General features: G+C 38.3%; 3 protein-coding genes across 6 annotated transcripts in view; 1 reads left to right on the forward strand and 2 right to left on the reverse strand.

Annotated features, from left to right (window-relative positions):
• Positions 1–571: 571 nt before the first annotated feature.
• LOC145481274 (uncharacterized) overlaps positions 572–19,213 on the reverse strand; it is a 20,010-nt gene continuing 1,368 nt past the window's right edge. The window contains exons 1-4 of the mRNA XM_081459725.1: positions 18,034–19,213; positions 15,370–15,573; positions 14,800–14,900; positions 572–1,352 (exon numbers count right to left, since the gene is read on the reverse strand). The exon at positions 18,034–19,213 is cut by the window's right edge and continues 1,368 nt beyond it. Of these exons, the coding sequence (XP_081315851.1) occupies positions 948–1,352; positions 14,800–14,900; positions 15,370–15,573; positions 18,034–18,745 (1,422 nt within the window). The 5' untranslated portion in view covers positions 18,746–19,213 and the 3' untranslated portion in view covers positions 572–947. The remainder of the gene's footprint in view (positions 1,353–14,799; positions 14,901–15,369; positions 15,574–18,033) is intronic.
• LOC145481275 (short-chain dehydrogenase/reductase family 16C member 6-like) lies at positions 4,971–10,765 on the reverse strand. The gene is made up of 5 exons (XM_081459726.1): positions 10,238–10,765; positions 8,925–9,196; positions 8,007–8,251; positions 6,530–6,661; positions 4,971–5,494 (listed from the first exon to the last, which is right to left on the reverse strand). Exons 1-5 carry the CDS (start codon positions 10,497–10,499, stop codon positions 5,386–5,388), a joined length of 1,020 nt encoding a protein of 339 aa, XP_081315852.1. The 5' UTR covers positions 10,500–10,765; the 3' UTR covers positions 4,971–5,385.
• LOC145481272 (intermembrane lipid transfer protein VPS13D-like) overlaps positions 10,908–19,213 on the forward strand; it is an 82,393-nt gene continuing 74,087 nt past the window's right edge. For 3 of the 4 annotated variants that reach the window (XM_081459721.1, XM_081459722.1, XM_081459723.1), the window contains exon 1: positions 10,908–11,209. In XM_081459721.1, the coding sequence (XP_081315847.1) occupies positions 11,119–11,209 (91 nt within the window). In that variant the 5' untranslated portion in view covers positions 10,908–11,118. The remainder of the gene's footprint in view (positions 11,210–19,213) is intronic. The other variant, XM_081459724.1, reaches the window with a different exon arrangement.

Consider the following 19,213-nt stretch of genomic DNA (forward strand, 5'->3'; position numbering starts at 1 on the left):
TGCTGAAGAGTAAATGTTGAAGTTAAAATGTCCAAATCCTACATGCTATTTCAGACTAAAACGGCCTTTAGCTTGGAGTCGAACGAACGTGCTTCGCGATCGTGGAGCGTATAAAACACCCTCCCCACCCAACCTCTCTGCGTTGTCCTCGTTCAATTTCCAGCCGTTTTTATTTTGCTCCGGTTCTTGCCGATTCGTAAAGAAATCAGAAAGTCTGTGAGCAGGCTGCCTAACTTATCTTAGATAGCTTGCGGTTAACCTTTTTGTTAGAGCCAGTAGGGACCAGGATGAGAGCTTTTAAGGTGGCTGACAACAGGATTTTCAGGGCAGCACTTTACTTTAATGGGTTGACACCATCATTCTTTTTCAGTTTCAGCTACAATAATGGTATCAAACAAATGCATATGCCCAATCACTGGCAAACAAGTTATGATTATTTTCTTGAAGTTAAAAATTACATAAAAACGGCTGTTTGACCTTTTAAAAACACTCTTAATTTCAGATTTAAGTGCTCATAACTCAGAAAAGAGCTCAGTGACTCCCATTTTGTTTAGCAAGTCAATATTCAAGTTTTTTAAAAAAGTTTTTTTACAAAAGTTTAACACAAATAAGAGTTACCTAAAATTCCCCTTCCAAATAATTCCGTATTTAAGGTTGACGCACATTACTAAGATTCTTGACTATCTTGTGTTATAGAGCGTTTTCTCGCACGTGACCAGCAGCCCTGTAAATTTATTGGAACAAAAGAAAAGGTTCACGTAGGAGAAGACTTCAACTCCTACAGGATTGGTTTGGTAAACCAACTTGGCCGCCGTTTCAGTGTTTTGGTACACTAGATTGGCTACCTTGACGTCAAGTTAAAACGTTCTATATTCTCAGATTCAAGATTCCAGTTCTCAAAAGTGAAACAAGTTTACAGGCACACACTAGTTCTTCAACAACTCATCTCACACATCTTTCAGATAGTTTCCGGCAATCCAAGAAATATCCATTCCCGCCATTTTCAGGAGCTCGTTTGTCGCGTAGACAAACTTTTGGAGGCCATTGCACCGGAATCGCTCTTGGTATGGCTTCTGACTCTTGTCATGGTACACAAAGAACAGGACATCATCCTGTACTCCGTACTGGAATCTGAAATCTATGGTGAAATTCTGCTTTATCTCATATCCCTCTTGGATATAGATTGGAACACTGTATCCGTTGCGAGTAGCGTATTCACACAGTACGTACGTCCGACTTCTGTCTCCACCGAAACCAGCAATTGAGCCCTGCTTCCAATGAATGGTGAGAGTTTCTCTCTTTTCTCTGAGTGCTAGTGTTTCGCCTTTCAGAGAACCCATTTCAACCAGGTTCTAAGGAGATATAACAAAGGGACAAGATGTGATATTTAATATTACTAGTACTAAGACAATGGGAGTATTCAGAAAACATTCAGAATACATGGGTGAGATCGCCTATTCTGTGAAACCTATGTTACTCAATTTCGATTGCCGCAGTAATCAATGTAATTTTCAGTTTAGTTACTTGTGAAAGAAAGTTGAAAATGGTAGACCGATAAATTTCGACTAAACATGTTGGTATTCTGTATATCGCAACACCAAGGTCAAGGAAAGAGCTAATTTCAACTGCAAACCCAGCATAAAACTTACAAATAAACTCAAGTTCTATCTGTACATATAGGTTCTCGTTATTGAATTAAGAGAAGTCCAAAAAACAAACGTAGATTACAATGTCAGTGTACGGGTCGAAAGAATTTCGTTTGGCAAGTCAAAGAAAACACAACATATCAGCGATAACTGAGTGATAACCAATACAATGGAATGATTAATTGCCAACCTCTAATTTGTCTCTTAAGCGGAAAAACTATTTCCGACCATCGAGTTTGCTGAAATATACATGCGTTTCAACAAACATGAGTAAGCCATAGCTGAGTAAAGTAATACTGTAATATATCCTAAACATTGCCTTTGACCTAGTTAAGACTGGTTGGGAGAGGAGTGGAGGAAGGAGGTGGTAGGGGGGGGGGGTGTTGCTAGTTAATCAATGAGACAGTTGTAAATTCTGTTTATATCTATGCTTCTAGTCGGTCATAACTTAAACATTACTTCTCGGTGACTAAGCGCTCACTTCTCGATTATTTTCATCTGTGTTTGAAAGAAACAACCGTTTCTACGTAAATGATATGCTGCTCGCACTTAAATATATATACATCGGCATTTGTTTGAAACGAAATACCAGTTGGTTTGATTTGTGCAAATAATAGCGCAGGAGCATCTCTTGAAATATCAAACATTTTATAGGCTACAGGCTACGGTTTTACCTTCTTTGTATATTCGTAGACCCAGAGGTAGATAATCTGAGCGAGTGACCTTAATACGACAGGATACGAGGCGACCGAAAGTTTTCAGGAAGAAGTGAACGAGACAGTTTGGCGCAAAACGTCTAATGGCACGTCTTCCGTTTTTAACAACGCACCACACCACTGGTTTATGAATCAATGGACCCTTTGAAACAGTTCATTAACCGTATAATGGAGCACAATTTTAAGGGGCCATTGTGGTTGAGGTACTCTCAAAGGACTTACAGAGGTACCCAATAAAGGGATCAGCAGTACATAATAAGGTGCCAAGAGAGGTACACAACTCAGTATAAGCGGGCAACAAAGGTACACAATTAAGGTACACAATTAGGGAACAAATCCGGGTGGAGCTGATAGAAGAAGTCAATAAAAGGAGCGAATACGAAAAAGAAGTCCCGCCAGTTTGCAATGCCTAGTTTCAGGAGTTCGGTTAGAGGGTGCAGCAAGAAAAGCGGTGAGAGAAAATATAAGAAAGAGGTTAGTTTTTCTAATAGTTATTTATTTGGTATGTCGTGATTTTATTTTGTGAGAACTTTAAAAAACGAAAATATAAATAAATAACAAAATACCCCCCAAAATAAGGACTTGCAACAAAATTTAGAAAGCAAAACTATTTGTTATAAACTACAGTATATATTTTTTAAAGCTGTAAAGATTAACCAGTTTGTTATGAGTACGAATTACAATTTTCAAACAACTACGCATAAATTAAAACAATTGGAATGTCACTTGTTCATTCAGTTGAATATATAAAGTATAATGCCAGAAAAGGTATTTCACTAATAAACACTACCAATTTTGCACCTCACTACTTCACATATTATCAAAATTTACTTCAATCGATAACGGAAGTCGAAGGCCAGAAGCGAAAAAACAATAATTTTATGGTATTCTAAATTCATGATCAAACGTATTTTAGATTGCATTATTTCTAGTACTAGGGAGTTTAAGGTCCCGCCGTCTGCACTTCGCCGGAAAAATTATTTCTATACGGTTAGGCCTACCGTCCACACTAATCCGTCGCGAAAACGGAGGTTTTCTCTTCAAACCGGGGGAATTTGAAAACGCCGGCTTTGCGCTTTAGCGTGGACGGCAAACATTTAAAAACGAAGCCGTTTTCGTAAACGATGACGCTACAATATTGATAATATTTCCTTGTCCCAGATTTACTCAAACGCAAATCCAAAATGGTCAGTGATTGTTGCGTTCTCAAATTTCTCCGGTGCAGCGTGGACGGGGCCGTAAGAGACGGTCTGTTGTTTTTGTCCTGACTGAATTTTTTCGAGAAGCCGTAATCTCCGTCATAACTACTTGTGTTCTAATAGTCTGAGCATAGACGGCCTCGCCGAAGTACTTCTCCTGGTTATGGACTCCTGCTTAATTATCATGGCACAATCAAATGCCAAGGGCATTTATTGAAGTATTATATCAATTTAATTATCAATATGCTCCTTATATACTTTATATTAAAGAATAGTCAAATTTAATTTCTTCTCATACGGTGTGTGACATTTGCAGACTGCAGATTGCAGGCTGCCATACTGAAAACTGCAGACTTTTTACTTATATCGCATTCAGTCCCATTTCCATAACCGAAAACTAACCGTAAACAGGCTAACCTGAGCGCTATTCAGGCTAACCTGAGTGATATTCAGGTTAACCAGAGCGGTATTTAGGCCTAAATATAGTCTAGAGTCTGAAAATGTCATTCACTACTTTTCAGGTACATTCAATAGATATGGGCATGGTTTTTATCTATACTTCTTTTAACAACTGTTTGCTTGCTTGAACACATCAGAAAACTTACAGACTATACGGCAGGTAGAAGAAAACATTTGCAGTTTAGACTAAATTATACCTTTGTGGCGTTTTTCATCACCATGTTGAAGCAAAAATAATCATTTTTGGGAAAATTACAATCGGTGTTAGTATGAAGTCGCCTGGTTGGTATCCTTCTTTATGGCATAAATATGTCGGCCAAATAAAATAGAGCAGTCAATAAAATAATAAAGTAGATTGATACCATTAGCATTTACTTCAAAGCTATCTAGATATCAATTCTAAATTATTATCAGGTATGGAAAGTTAAAATTGAAATTAAAAATATCCTTCTTTATGATAGTTCAATAACACGCTCATCTGGGACATCATAAATGCCAAGATGCTTTATACACAAACTTGCATAGATATGACTTTGTTTTTCTGTAGATGGGAAAAGAATAGCTTTGTAGAAATAGTCTGATGAAAGCCAACAAAACGTGAATGATATTGACAGTAATAGTAATATAAATAAGATAACGACTTTTTTCGAACAGTTCTCGGCACAGCCAGCTGTGAGATACAAAATACATTACTGGACCAGAATGGCTCGGACAAGTTGGACAAAGAAAGTGAACAAGAACGAAATGCTCCTCTTGTTAACTGGCAATTTTGTTTTTACAGAACGGTTACTATAGCATATCGCTTTGCAGATCATCTACAGGTTTGCAAATCATTTGTTGCGTTACTTGTACTAATATGGGGTGGCTATTTTGAGATAGAGATTCTAAAGTAACGTTACATGTACTTGGGAATTTTACAATGAGGGCGGTAAAGGGGTGGGGGGGGGGGGGGGGATAGATCACGTTTCACGGAAAATAAAGCAGCCCGTTCACAATTCACGAAAAATTCAACATTGACATTTCACGCTTCACGGAAGATAAAAGAGAACGTTTTGGAAAATCACGGTAAACGGCGACTATGGAAATCACGATTCACGAGGAAAAAAATGGCTATTTCACATTTCACAGGAAATAAAAAGGGCCGATCACGGGTCACGAAAATACCCTTTATCACCCTCTACAAATGACACTTGCGCAACATCGGTCGGTGACCGGCGACCTCTCGCAACTTATAACTACATTTAGAAGACTGCTATCAAGTCAGTTAGGCTGCATAGGAAAAGATGGGCTGAAAACTAGACTGCATATAATAATCTTCCTCTACGTGTTTTATATGTACTTGTTCCTCCCTGAATGATGGTTTACTCAGTTCACGTCCTTGATATGGTTCTTTTGCCGTCCAGTGAAAGTGTTCATTGCCACATCAACGCCAAGGAAATTCAAAAGCAGGTCGACGGCTTTCTCTGGTAGAATGCTTCAAAGATGAAAAAAGAGGAATCCTGTTACAACGAGTAATGCAGAACTTCACTGATAATTGTTTTCATCTCTTAATTTTCGTTCCCTCCCGATTTCAATGAACCCATTCTCCTAAATGAATTCTGCACATTTCTTTCAGAACTATGTGTAGAATTTCTTTACTTGTAAATACAACGTTTTATTTTTGTTTATTTCGCTAATTCTTTGAAACTGAATCTTTTTTTAGAATGACTGACTGACTGACTGACTGACTGACTGAAGGAATGAATGAATAGAAGACTTTATTTAAGTGTCAAAGGGTATTTAGCTTCTAAAAAAGAGGTTTTGATGACATTATCTGGAGAAGCAAGGTCCCGTCCACACTAGGCCAGAGGAATTTGAAAACGCAACAATCACCGGCCATCTTGAATTTGTGTTTCAGGAAAACTTGGTCAGGGAAATCACATGATATGATTATCGTGACGTCATCGTTTTCGAAATGCTCCGTTATCACAATGTTTCACGAAAAGCCAGCGTTTTCAAATTCCTCCGGTTTGAAGAGCGTTTTCAAAGAGCTCCATTTTCGTGACGGATTAGTGTGGACGGCAGGCCTAGCTGTAGACATAATGCTGGGTTTTCAAATTTCTCCGGCGTAGTGTAGACGGGCCAAAGACGCTTATCTCCCCAGGGGTTCACCTGACATTTGATCGAATTTGACGTATTTCATCACTGGGAAAAGCGCCATGACGGCTCCGAAAGCTCACGAGAGTTTAACATTTTGATACTGCTAAGTCAACAGAGTTGGGAAGCAACATTTATACTCTTCGGTAGAGAAAGGCGCTGGGAGTTATGTGACAAGAAGACAACACAACAACCTCTGACTGTCAGTGCTAGCAAGCTAGAGTCCAAATGGCTAACCTTAAACCAACGCGCCTCTGCAACAACATACAGGGTTTGAACATGCCTTTTTGGGATTTTAAGAGGAATTGTCAAAACCTACCCATGTTCGAGACAAACTCATTATTGCATTTATGTGTAGAATCGCTGAACTTACTCTTGCAAGGCTTTTGAGAAATATGCTCCTCTAGGCATCATAAGGAAGGTCTGGTTCTTTTCTATGGCATCAACAATCTTTGATGCTGCATACTGTGGAGTTAGCACACCAAATCCCAGCAAATGAGGAAACCTAGAAAACATAATGATTAGTTAATAAACTTTGAAATAAACTTTGTGAACAGATGTGTACAGATCAGCAGGAAGCAGCTACTATTTGGAGATTTAAGTCTGCAATCTGCATAGATCCGCATATCTTGTAATTTAAACTATTTTAAATAACCAAACAACGTTTTTTAAACCTCTGATATGTCTTAACCGGTTCAATCGTCTATTTTTAAAGTTCTTCTTTGATTAATCATTAGTAAAGTTTACGATATACTCCTCCACTTATCCTCTTAATCAATTATTTCCCTCTCTTTCTCACATCATCTACATCATACCACAGTATTTCACCCCCTCTCCTCCTCCCCCTTCCTCTACCCTTATACAACCATTCCTTATTCCTCTCCCCCAATCACCTACTTGCCCATCTCCCATTCTTGGTCTTGTCCTTCCTCTTGATCCATGCTGACTAAATTTCTATTCTTCCTCTCTCTAATTTTCCTTCTCCACTCCTCTTCCTCCTCTTCCACCACCCCTCTTAAGTCTACTTGCCTCTTCCCCATCCTTGTTTCTCTCTTCAACAAATCGTCCGTTTTGTATACTACCTCCCCTTCCTTCCTCCTTTACCACCCTGCCTTCTGTTCCTCCTCCTCCCTTGCCTTCTCCTACTCCTCACCACTGCCATTGCCACTGCCGCCACCACTGTCTCCGCAACTGCTGCTGCCACTGCCTCCTCTGCCTCCTCCTTCTCATCATCTCTCTTTCCCTTGCCACATTTTTTTTTTGTACAGTCGAACCTCTCCATACAGACACCTCTCTAATATGGACTGTTTCCTATGTACCAACAACATTCTCATACATTTCCTCTGTGGGTAAACAAATTACATATTTATATATTTCACATATTTTTTACATTTTTTCCTCTAAAAAAAACCTCTATAATGCGGACCCTATCTAAAATGGACAATGGACACTAAATCTCGGCCTTAGGGAGCAAATTCATACAAATTTAACCTCTCTAATACAGACACTTCGCTCTGTCCCTTTGGCGTCTGTATTAGAGAGGTTCGACTGTACTACTTTTTCTAATCTCCTCTTCCTCCTTCTTTTCTTCCTCCTTCACTACCCTAGCTGCTTCTCCTTCTCCCTCTGTTCCTTTCCTTTGATTCTCTTCCTCCTCATTGTCTTCATCCTACCTCTCCTCTACAACCCCCTTCCTTCTCTGACTACCGTTCCTACTCTTTGTCTAACATCGTCTTTCTCTTTTGTGTATTACCAGACTAATCATCTCAATCCTTCATTTTCTCCACTAAAATTCAAATTATCAGTGCCTTTGGATTATTTTTTTTCTTACACAGGGAAGCATCACCTACCTGAACTTGACACCTTCAAACATTCCAGTAGTTATTAGTGAAGGGCATACTGTTGTGAACTGAATACCAGTCTTTCCTTGGCTTGCCATTTCTTGACGTAATGACTCCATCAGACCAACGGCTGCAAACTTTGATGAGCAGTAGTCTACTGCACCAGGAAGACCAGTGCAGCCAGCTAAGGACGCAATACTCACAATGTGGCCATGATTCTGTTGAAGCATGCTTGGAAGAAATTCTTTGATTGTCTGTATGGAGCAAACAAAGGCAGTGATATTTAGTGACTTAAAAACCACCAGGATGCTGCCTGCATATCTTCCAGCTAATGTAAATATCACAGGCACAGTGCATGCAAAGTGGGATCTATATAGTCTTGATCTGCATACATTTCGTGCCTAAAACAGGGGTGGATTAGAGGGGGGGGGGGGGGGGGAGGGTGGCAAAATTAATGTTGTATTTTAAGTTGACCAACCATCTTTAAAGTGGAATTTTTTATTCGGTTTGGGAGAGGGGTGGTGGCTTGCGCTCTGCCACCATTTCTTCTTTATCATTTTTCAAAAGATCTTTTAGCCTTTTTTAACCATTGTTTTCTCTTAGGATAAGAGTTACATTATGTTAAGTGAACGTAAATGTTTTGCAAAATTTTCCATTTTGTTGCAGAGTTTTTTACAGTGGTGTAACAAGGATGATGATGATGATGATATATGAAATAAGCATCCAATAGGTCTCATGGGAATTGAGTGATTGTACATGTAGTATGCCCTGAACAATTATTTATTCCACAGAGACATGCTGAAACTTTTCAATGCACCTCCAATAAAATAATGTGTGAGAAAAATGATTGTCTTAATAGACTAGAGACAGAGCCCTATGCTCCTCTATCCTCTTAGGTCAAGAAGCCTCTATCATTTAAGAACTTACCCAGAAATGAGCGAGGGAGTTTACATCAAAAGTGGCCAAAATCTCTTCATCCTTTGTTTCCAGTAGTTTCTTTCCTGTAACAATGCCAGCATTGTTTACCAGGAGGGAAACTTCACCAACTTCCTCCCTCACTCTCTTTGCCGTCTTGTAAATTTCATTCCTATCTCGCACGTTACACTTGTAAAAATGTGCCACACCCCTAGCAGCTTCTATCTCCTTTGCTACAGCTTCTAGTCCATCACTATTGATGTCCCATATCACCATTCTACAACCTGTCAAACATATCAAGTGATCAAGATGAGGATTAACGCAACATGTTCGATGCATAGCTGAACTTCACAATTATAATAGCTGCAATAATATTATTGCTGGTCTGAAAATGGCACATAAGCCCTTGATGATGATGTCTACGAATTACGTTACAAATTCAGTTGTAGACGCCTTGGCTTAAGTGTAGGTAATCAGATAAAATACTTTTCAAAGTCATTATTTTATGATGCAGAGTGTTTTGTAGATTATGAGCCTGAGATTTCCATGAGCAAACTCGTAGAACATATATGCGGGAGTGAATAATCTAATTGTTTTCATAGAATTCTAACTGCATACAGCTGTATGTAAATTTTCTTGAAACAAGGATGTTCAATTATTTCTCAACATAGAAGTACATGTATAAGTAGTATGAAACTTTACTTTTGAGTGTGGACTTAATTATGAAATCCCAAGCTCATAAAAATCTATTAAAATCTTGGCTTTCCTAAACAATTGTTAAATAAAGTTCAATGACGCAGCCAATAAAACTGAGGCATTTGAATTAGAATTCTACTACTGGCGGTAGTACACCTGACTACCCCCCTGGGGGCTTTTAATATCTGACCACACTCTTGCTGGTCAGCTGTAATTTTGATATTAACTGAATTTACATAAATTAAAAAAAGTAAGGGGGAAAATATCAAAATAATATTTTGTAAGGTGTTTTTCATCTAAATTTATCATTTTTATAACACAAGATAATTATCCTATTTAAAGCAGCTGAGCAGGTGACAGACGTCTGCCGGTGAGGTGGTTTCCTGTTTTCAACATTTTATATCAACGAGATTTATAAAATCGGAAACAAGAGAAGTGATTTAGATCAGCCCCACGGGTGCCCAAACCATTTAATTTTTTAACTATATGCGGCCTTATTTTTAACCTGAAGTCTTTGGAGATCGAACCGATTCGATCTTTTTCATTGCGACTGTGACTCAATACATTGAGCTGAAGTTTGTAATTGAGTAAACATAAACTTAAATTAAAGTTTAAATAGTAACACAAACCTTTGGATGCTAAACGAAGAGCAATCAATCTTCCAATTCCGCTTGCTGCCCCAGTCACCAACGCGATGTCTTTTCGAAGGCTCTTTCTTTGCGACGGCAAAATCCACTTGAATCCTGACATAGACACGTGAAGGAAAACCCGGACGATAATGAACGCGAATTCCCACATTAAAGACATGATGTAACCTTTTCCCGTGAAATACAGGAGAAAGAGAATGCCTTGAAAGATCACCAGAGAGTACAACACATAAACAAGCACCATATTTCAATCAAAGCCGCAAAATATAATAGAGATCAACCTGATCTTTTTCTATCTACATAAGGTATAATGTTTTCATACAGCAGCTGCTCATATGACTTCCGGAGGACTGGGGAGAGGAAGTTTAAATTACAGGTATAGAGTCCCGAAGTGCTATGCTTCTGATCTGACAAAAGGTATTGATAAGCATGTACTGACCTCAGTAACCCCCTCAATAGGAGTAAGAGGCTTTAATCGTTTCGTACGCTTTTCATCGTCGGCCCTAGCAGCTCATAGCAATATGATAAAAAAGTCAAAACAACGAATAAAACAAGTTTTATTTTCGAAACTCTTGAAGTTGCTCCGCCATCTTTGACGAATACCCATGAGACTTTGCAAGCGCAAATATGAACCCGCGATATTTTGGTGTCACGATTGAATCATCTCAAAGATGAAGTAATTTTGAAAACGTGGAGAGTTTAATGCCCTTTAATATCGGCTACGTTTCACCAGATTTGAAAAGCGATGTGAAATTTAAGAATTGATACTATTAGGCTTACCATTGAGTGCAACAAAGATGTTGTGCAACGTGTATTTCGAAGAACATCACGGTTTAAATATTCATTAAGGGACTTGTAAAGTCATGTTGGAGAGTTTGGCCGCATGGGTTCTGAGGACGTACGTGGGGGAATATGTCGAAAACCTGAACACAGACCAACTTTCCATTGGCTATGGTAAGTCAGGCTAAAGAATAAACGTGCTAGCTTGGATGTGTAACTTCCGCTTAATTCTGTGCGTGATACTTGCGTTACACATCGACGTGTGTGTACACAACCTTCTCACTTTGCACCGCGTAATACGTGGTGTCTAAACGAACAAATACCAGTCGATTTACTAACCTTTAGAAATTTCCTAAGGTATTTAGAGACGAAATGGTATTTGTTCCATAAGATGCCTTCTTCATATGTAACTGTTTTTCTCGCCTGGCTGTGATCGATGTATGCAAGCTCTGAGATTATATTTTTAAGACATGTAAGCTTATATCATGATTTCAACTTTGTTGCGTTAAGCGGAAACAGAATATAATCACTATACAGTACACAAAGACTCGCAGTACAAGAAATTCTCATAGCATCTCTTGTGCTTATAAAAGTAATAAAATAAGAACTTAAGAACGAGATAATGTAGTTTAGTGAATGAATAATTAAATTTTGTATATTGTTTTGTACATGATCATTTATGGAAAGTGGTTATCTAGAAACTTTAGTTATTATGGGTGTTCTTGATTATATTCTTATTGAATAAATTCTCGAATTTTACAAATTCAGCTATAATATCTTAGCTGCTTTCTTATTTCTGCATTGTATTCAATATTAACAAAAGGCGGTCATTTGCCGAACTTGCTCTCATGAATTAACAAAAAAAGCTGACTGAAGCATTTACAATGTATTGAAAAATTTGGCATCATGTGCTGGTCATGGATATTTAATCTTCATTTCATCAAGAACATTGTTGTGGTGTCATCTACATGTGCATTATACATGCAGATGTAGTTCACTGAAGGAAAAATATCTGGGAATATAAAGCATTTATTTATACCACTGACAGCAAAAAAAGAAGCTGTGATTAATAAATTATTGACTAACCTCAGATTAAGTTTTCATGCTTAAGTTTTATTACATTGCAAGGCTCAAGATGGCAAGCATTGTTTGTTCTGTAAAATCCATGACAGCTGATTGTACACTCATTGTCCGTTGATGGTTTTGTAAATGAAAGAGTAGTATCAAAAGACTAAATGATATTAATTTGTTGAAAGTTTTTGTTTGGTCCATTTTGCCCTTAATACAGTTATACTAATACAGTGTACTACTTAGAACTTACGAACTTCACTGAGATCTCGATGCAGATTTAGTGGTGTCTTTAAAAAGTTATCTTTCTGTTGTCTGGTTGTTTGTTTTCAATAATCTCAGATTCTCATTTAAACGGCTTTTATTACATGTCTGCTTTCAGTGTTACGTGCATAGGTGACATCTTTCGACCATCTTTGGACATGCCATCTATTGACATGCTATGTAAATGGCTGAAAGACCGTTTGACTGTCAAACTGGCAATTTTTCCAGTTATTAGTGGAAGAAATGACAAATGAATGGTAATTACTGACCTCAAATGGCTGAAGAAGATTATGTGCCTAGCATGTTTCCTGATTTATGGGATAATTCAAATGATGACCAGCTCTCAGTAGAACTGGGCCACTACTGTTTTTGATATTTGAAAGATGTAGATATTCAAAACAGTCAGAATGACTTCTTGATACTCCTAGCGTTATTCTGATGTCAAATAAATCTATCTTTCATGACTAAAAGTCGAGTTGTGTTGAGTCTGTTGTGCTTACATTTTTGACACGTATAGGCCAGGTTACATAGCATGTTGAGAGATGGCACGTCAAAAGATGGCATGTTGAAAGATGGTCGAAAGATGTCCCCTATGCATGTAACATTGTTCAAAAGTGGTTGTAAATCAATGCTAATTTGATGTGGTTTTGTGGATTATTAAATCCATTTTGAAATCACTGGTTATCCTTGCAATCTGATTGGCTCTCAATGGTGCGATTTATTCACGAATCGCAGTATTTTTTGCTCTAAATCACATCTTTTTCTCAGGCATTGAGAATGGGACAGTAAAACAAAACAACAAATCAGATTTCAATATTAGTTTAAAGTAAACAATAAAATTTCAGGAAAATGAAAGGCAAAAAGCCACTGTGTGGAGAATTTAGCAACTAGTATTGCCAAAACTTTGTTGTTATTGTGTTTTTTTTTTCCAAAAAACTTGACGAATGTAATTAATTACTTTAATGGAAGTTTCCAACTTTCAGTGTCCATTTTGACGAATATTTTGGCGATTTTTCTTCAACATCTGCTCAAAATCCGTGTGATACCGAGTCCAGTAAAACATAAACAAACGAAAACCACACAACAACAAATTCAGGGCCATCTCAAGAAGGTAGATGTTTCCAGGTTTCTGGTAGTTTCAAACGAAGCAACAAAAGAGCTCAACTCTGTCGCTGTGAATAAACATAGTCAAAATACACCCCGCTCCACAAAACAGCGAATGAATGAACGTCTTATGAAGCTGGTGTTAGTCCCGCCATCTTGAAAATATCTTGAAACAAATGGCGCCGCAAGAACTTGACAAGGTCCTGAGTATTGAGTCCTTCGCCGAGGTCACAAAAAGAAACGGAGATGATAACGTGCTGGACTCCCTTAAAATCATGCAATTAAACGGTATGAAAGAAAAAAAACGTACCATCCACTGGGCATCGTGCACTCGAGGGAGTTTCACAACTCAAAAGAAATCCATCGCAGAATTACGCAGGATGCACCTTCAATTTCGTTCTCCAAAGACAATGAAAAGTCTCAGCCTCAACCACAGGAGAAAGAAAGACCTTCCATCATTGATTCAGGCGACGAGAATTGAACTTTTATACCTGAAAGCAGACTATTTTCGTTCTGACTTCAAAACCGCTTGCTTCTTTGTCATGCTCGGATGAGTTTTCGTCACATGACATCATTTTACATACTAAATGAGACGTAAAGGCGTTTCTGGTTCCGCTTTTTTTTTTTAACAAACCGGCTACTGGAACAATACACCAAAAGTCTAAAAATTAAGGCAATAAAATTGTGCGATTTCAAAATGGATCTAATAAAGTGGCAATTGAACTTCATGTCGTGCAATTTTGGTCTGAAATCATACTTGTGATTTCAAATCGAACTTGCGCTACGCGCTCGTTCGATTTTGAAATCACGCGTATGATTTCAGACCAAATTGCACTCCACTCAGTTCAATTACCATTATATGTCAAAGTGAAGAAACCACAATCAATGCTGGGTTATGAGGCAGGCCTCCCCTGTGAAAGAGTCAGGGATACACAAGAAACCAGTTTGAACATGCATGGTCCAAGCTTTATTTGACCCCTGATGGGTTTAGAACACCAACGCAGGATGACAGGATTTTTTAGTTTTTTTGCGTGCAGCTCTGAACAATGCCTCGATGGCTTAAAATGTTGGCTTACCACCCTGAACACCCTAATTGATATCAACGATTTACATCCCTAAGCAAGAAGAGGAGCATCCCCGACCCTTTCATGTGCATGAGATGTCCTCTTGGGGAGGATCATTGAACTAGTCAGTCAGCTACACACTTGGTAGAAATGAAGATATTCACCTCCAGTCAATGGATTTTGCAATACATGTATTTCCTGTTAAAAATATTACTAGTTAACACAATATAATGTAGATTTAGAAGAAATGACAAACTAAATTACCTGGCCAGGTGCAGAGTGGCCAGTGATGGTTTGGAAGAAAGGCCCAGATACATTATCCACATTTGATCTTGTAGTTGATCGAGCTCTGCCTGTCAATTGCTCTACATGAAGAACAGAAAGATTTTCATTACATTCATCTGTAGTTTATGGAAAGTTTATCCAGTGGTTGGTACACTGATTGTGAACAATCAACCATAGACAGACGATCGCCTGCTGTCTCAGTTCAGGGCAATGCGAACAATATCAGTGACAGACCATAGACCAGTAGCAGTTATTGTAGATCTTTCAAAAAGAAAACTGTTTATGAATGTAAAGTATTGCTTATTTTGTCTGGAATGTAGAGACCAAAAACTAGTGGACACCATATTAAATATGCCAATTAAGAAAAAGAAAACGGAGTTGAAATGTCAATGGATTATTAGATTGAACTGGACAAATGACATGCAAACTTGGATGCATAAATATGTGTTCTCAAATGTTGACGATTGTTGAACGTTTGGAATGTAGAAACTGGGGCCTTAAAGGGTGCAGTTTATTTCAGAGTATATATTAGTGCACAGCCCACTGTACCTCGTCTGACGTCATGTTTTTGGTAATGAGGCCACTGTTCAAATACTGCTGGTTCTTGGAGAATGTTGTTGACAACAGAAGCTGCCATGACACTAGCAAAAGGCTTCCAGTTTTCAGTTGAAGAAGCAGTACCATCTGCATAGTCAGAGATGCCCTTAATGATGACCCACTCCATCTTAAGATCATGGGCAGCACTAAAGACGCCTGTGAAAAGGAACAAATACCGCAGAACATGTAGTCCCCATAAATAAACCCCAGTGACTTTCCAAATACAATTGGACCCTGCTAAATTGAACTTGGTTATTTCAAACTCACTCCTGTTTGGAACTGATTTCTGTCTCCCTTGGCCTAAAATAAACCCTGTTTATTTCAAACTTCATTGGTAGAGTTGAAAAATTCATTTCACTTTAATCTTGTACTGTAAAGAACTTTTTTGTCAGGTGTTCTCTTCAAGATTGCTCTTGCTCAATAAAAAGATACATTCCATCATGTAGATTACATATTAATAATTATTATCCAACTCTGTTTCGTAGAGTGCAAATAATGCATGAAACGAGTACAAATATCACATGATATTTGTCTCGTCAAAATACGGCACAACTCGTAAAAATATACAGTGATACTACACACCAAAATGTCTAATAAGATTATGTATTACTTGTTATTTTCAAATCTAATGCTGACCCGGTTATTTTGAATTCTAGGTATTTCTTTTCCCTCCAGAGTTTGAAAATTCATTTTAAATTCTCTTCACCTACTCTAGCTTATAATAATTTATAGTTAATAAATTTTTTTTACAACTTTTATAGCCTATTGTTTCCTTAGAGATATTTGAGTAGTTTTAAGTACATATTAATATATGTCATTTTAGACTTCTTCCCAACTTGAAAATGACCTTTGATTGGCCAAAATGTCGTTCTTTTATAGCGTTAGTTTTTTATCATGAAAACAATTTCAAATAACTTATTGATTCAAGTTTGAAATAGCGGGGTTCAATTGCAGTAAGTCTCCAAAGTACCCCCAGCATGAACATCCTCCAATAATACATGTACTCCCCAACTATGAAATATAAACCCAGGGATTGAACTACTAGTATTTTACAATGTTTTTTTTTGCTATAATTTTAGTCTCCTACCAAACACTTTAGCTAGTTTGGTATTTATTTTTTATGTTCATTTGACTAATCTGGCAACTGAATGTTAACCTTCTTTACTTGTTGTATATCTTTTATTTTCTTTATATGGTTGTGTTTTTGATTATGGCAAGTTGAGGATACTGAAGATGTCATTTTCTGCTATTTCACAGTTGTTTGTGCAAATTTACATGTATGTAAGAAAAGAGCAGTATATGGTGGCTCGAAGATATGAATTTTATTTTCACATGTTAAAAACTACAATATTTTACTCAATTGCTGTGCTTGTTCGTAAAATATATTGTTGTTACCACTTGAAAATAACATTCATATCTTCAAATATGGGCAGCCACTGCAAAGGTGGTCCAGTTCTCTGTCATGCAATGCTGAAAGGGTAGTGTCATGTAATAGAGAGGGGCCAGAAGTGGATTAGTTCCAAAGACAGTTCTGACCATTCTAGAATAATTCGACAAGCCTATCCGCTACCTGTAGGGTTTACAATGCAACATAAATAATAAGCGCACCTCTCGTTTAAAATACAATTTGGACATTACATTGCCCCCTTTCCCCTGCCCTGGGAAAAAATCCCTCCCTTCCATCCAATAATCTGAGAAATAAACTTTCTTCTGGTAACAAGTCCATCCCTCCCCAAACATAAGCTGAGAAGACTGGTGAGTAGCACAATAGCAACAAGCTATTGCAGTGAGTTTCTGGCAGTCTTTTAGCATCTTTTAACAACATGTGTGTCCAATCCATTCGCAAGCAAGAAGCAGATGGAAGTAAGTGTGGGACATTTCTAAAAATTGTTTTAACATGATGGCCGACAAGAATATGTAGTGGTGATTTGTATCAGTATCAGTGTGGAAATAGTGTTGATCTGGAATTAGTCTCATATCTATTGGGAAAAACAAATTTATTTAGATAAGCAAGGTTAACCTTTGTACATTGAAAGTGGGAGGTGTTACTGTCAATGTACAGGTAGCTGCCACTGATGGAGACCCTGTTCTCTTTGACATTTCCTATCTTGTTCAGTATCTACTAGACATAAAGGCCAAATTTATACCTCCGGCAAATTGTAGATCACTTTTTAAACAAAATGGCTATTACCAGCAAGCTTATTTTAGTCGCTCTCTGGGTGTTGAGAATCAAATTACGATGCATGTTATTTAGATTCTCATAATCATAGCCCTCACTAGAAAAAAACGGTTGCAGAAATTTCGACAGACAGCTAGGAAAATCTTGTTTCAAGAAAGGTTAGGTTTGAGGCCCTTTTTACTGGGCCTCTTAATTTTTACTGGCAAAAGAGCACTATGCAACGTATCTTTCGCGTATTTGAAGAACCTGTGTTCTTTTTCTGATTTCCGGATTCCGGATAATTTCCAGAGTCCGGAGTCCGGAGTCCGGAGTCCGGAGTCCGGAGTCCGGAGTCCGGAGTCCGGAGTCCATATTTCGTTGGCCAACATCATGCGTGTCGTTTTGACGTGAGTTTCTGGGCAACACTAAACAATCGAATAAAACTGCGATTACCATACCTTGCCCATCCATTTCAACTGCTATCGCGTTGGGATATAATTCAACGAGCTCTTCTCGTCGCGTGTTCGAGTCAATTTCCTCTGGTCCACTCAAAAATTCACCATTGCAATGGACGTTCACTTTTCTCGCTTCCGTGTTCTTTAACGGGGCTACCCAACCATCAGCGGCGTGTCTGATTAAACCAGCAATATCTCTTCCTACTGGTGCAGATAAGCCACGAGGCTGGACTCCAGTATCTGTGACAGTTTTGTCGGCATACGTAGTCAATTTTGAAGAAACCACTACATCTCCTAACTTCAGTTTGGTTTTTTCGCGATTCAAAGCTCCGCAACATCCGACACAAAACACAGCTTTCGGCAGCAATATTTCTACGGCATTTTTCACCTTAATCAGTGTTCCTCCGGGTTGTGTGGCGCCCTCTGAACACGTAATTAACACGATTTGTAGCGGTTTCGTGCCTTCTCGTTGGCCCATCTCCCCGAAATACATATAGCCAAGCTCTTTCAAATAACTTCGAAACGGTTTTCTCAGAAAGAAGTAACAGGCCAGAAACTCGCAGTCTTTCACCGTCAATAGAAGAATATCTATTGGAAGCTCGAAATCCCCCCAGTGCATGAAAGCTGTTGAAAGATTTCGTTTTTCTGGAATAGTAATACTAAGCTCTGGTGGCTCCAGTTCATTAGCTGACAACATGGTGAATTTGCTGTACATCGCAAAAGAACGATCGATATTTGCGTAGGAGCAACAGGTCAAATTTAATTGAGAAGCGAAAATTTCCCTTAAACGTCACTTCCGATTTCTTTGTTTCCTTCTAGCCACAGTTCCATAACATACTACTAAAACAAGATAATGCAAAGGAAATCAAGAAAAGAGGGGAGTGAATAGGTTTTCGGATCGACGGATTTGGCCTTAAAAAACGCACGGATTTTTGCGTTAAATCGGGAGGATTCGCGGGTTTTGAGAACACAGTGGATCGTGGAATAGCTGTGGATTTTCGCGCGGAATCCAGATTGTACTTGTCTTGACATTCGGATCTTGGGTCCTAAACGAGATTTGGATCGTAGATCTTTCTTCGAGGGTTGTACAGGGATATTTTCGTGATGCGTGATAAGCTCATTTTATTTTCGTAGAATTTAGGAGATTATTCTTCGTGACCTGAAGATTTTGCGTGACTCGTGA

This window comes from Orbicella franksi, chromosome 3, assembly GCF_964199315.1.
Source record: "Orbicella franksi chromosome 3, jaOrbFran1.1, whole genome shotgun sequence".
Taxonomy (NCBI): Eukaryota; Metazoa; Cnidaria; class Anthozoa; order Scleractinia; family Merulinidae; genus Orbicella; species Orbicella franksi.

What these genes read in the sequence shown, in the direction of transcription:
- LOC145481275 (XM_081459726.1), bottom strand. Translation starts at nt 10,499, where the DNA reads ATGGTGCTTGTTTATGTGTTGTACTCTCTGGTGATCTTTCAAGGCATT. An exon ending in TTTGAAGGTGTCAAGTTCAG is followed by an intron (nt 6,662 to 8,006) that starts GTAGGTGATGCT and finishes TATGTTTTCTAG; the next exon opens with GTTTCCTCATTTGCTGGGAT. An exon ending in TTCTCAAAAGCCTTGCAAGA is followed by an intron (nt 5,495 to 6,529) that starts GTAAGTTCAGCG and finishes TCATCTTTGAAG; the next exon opens with CATTCTACCAGAGAAAGCCG.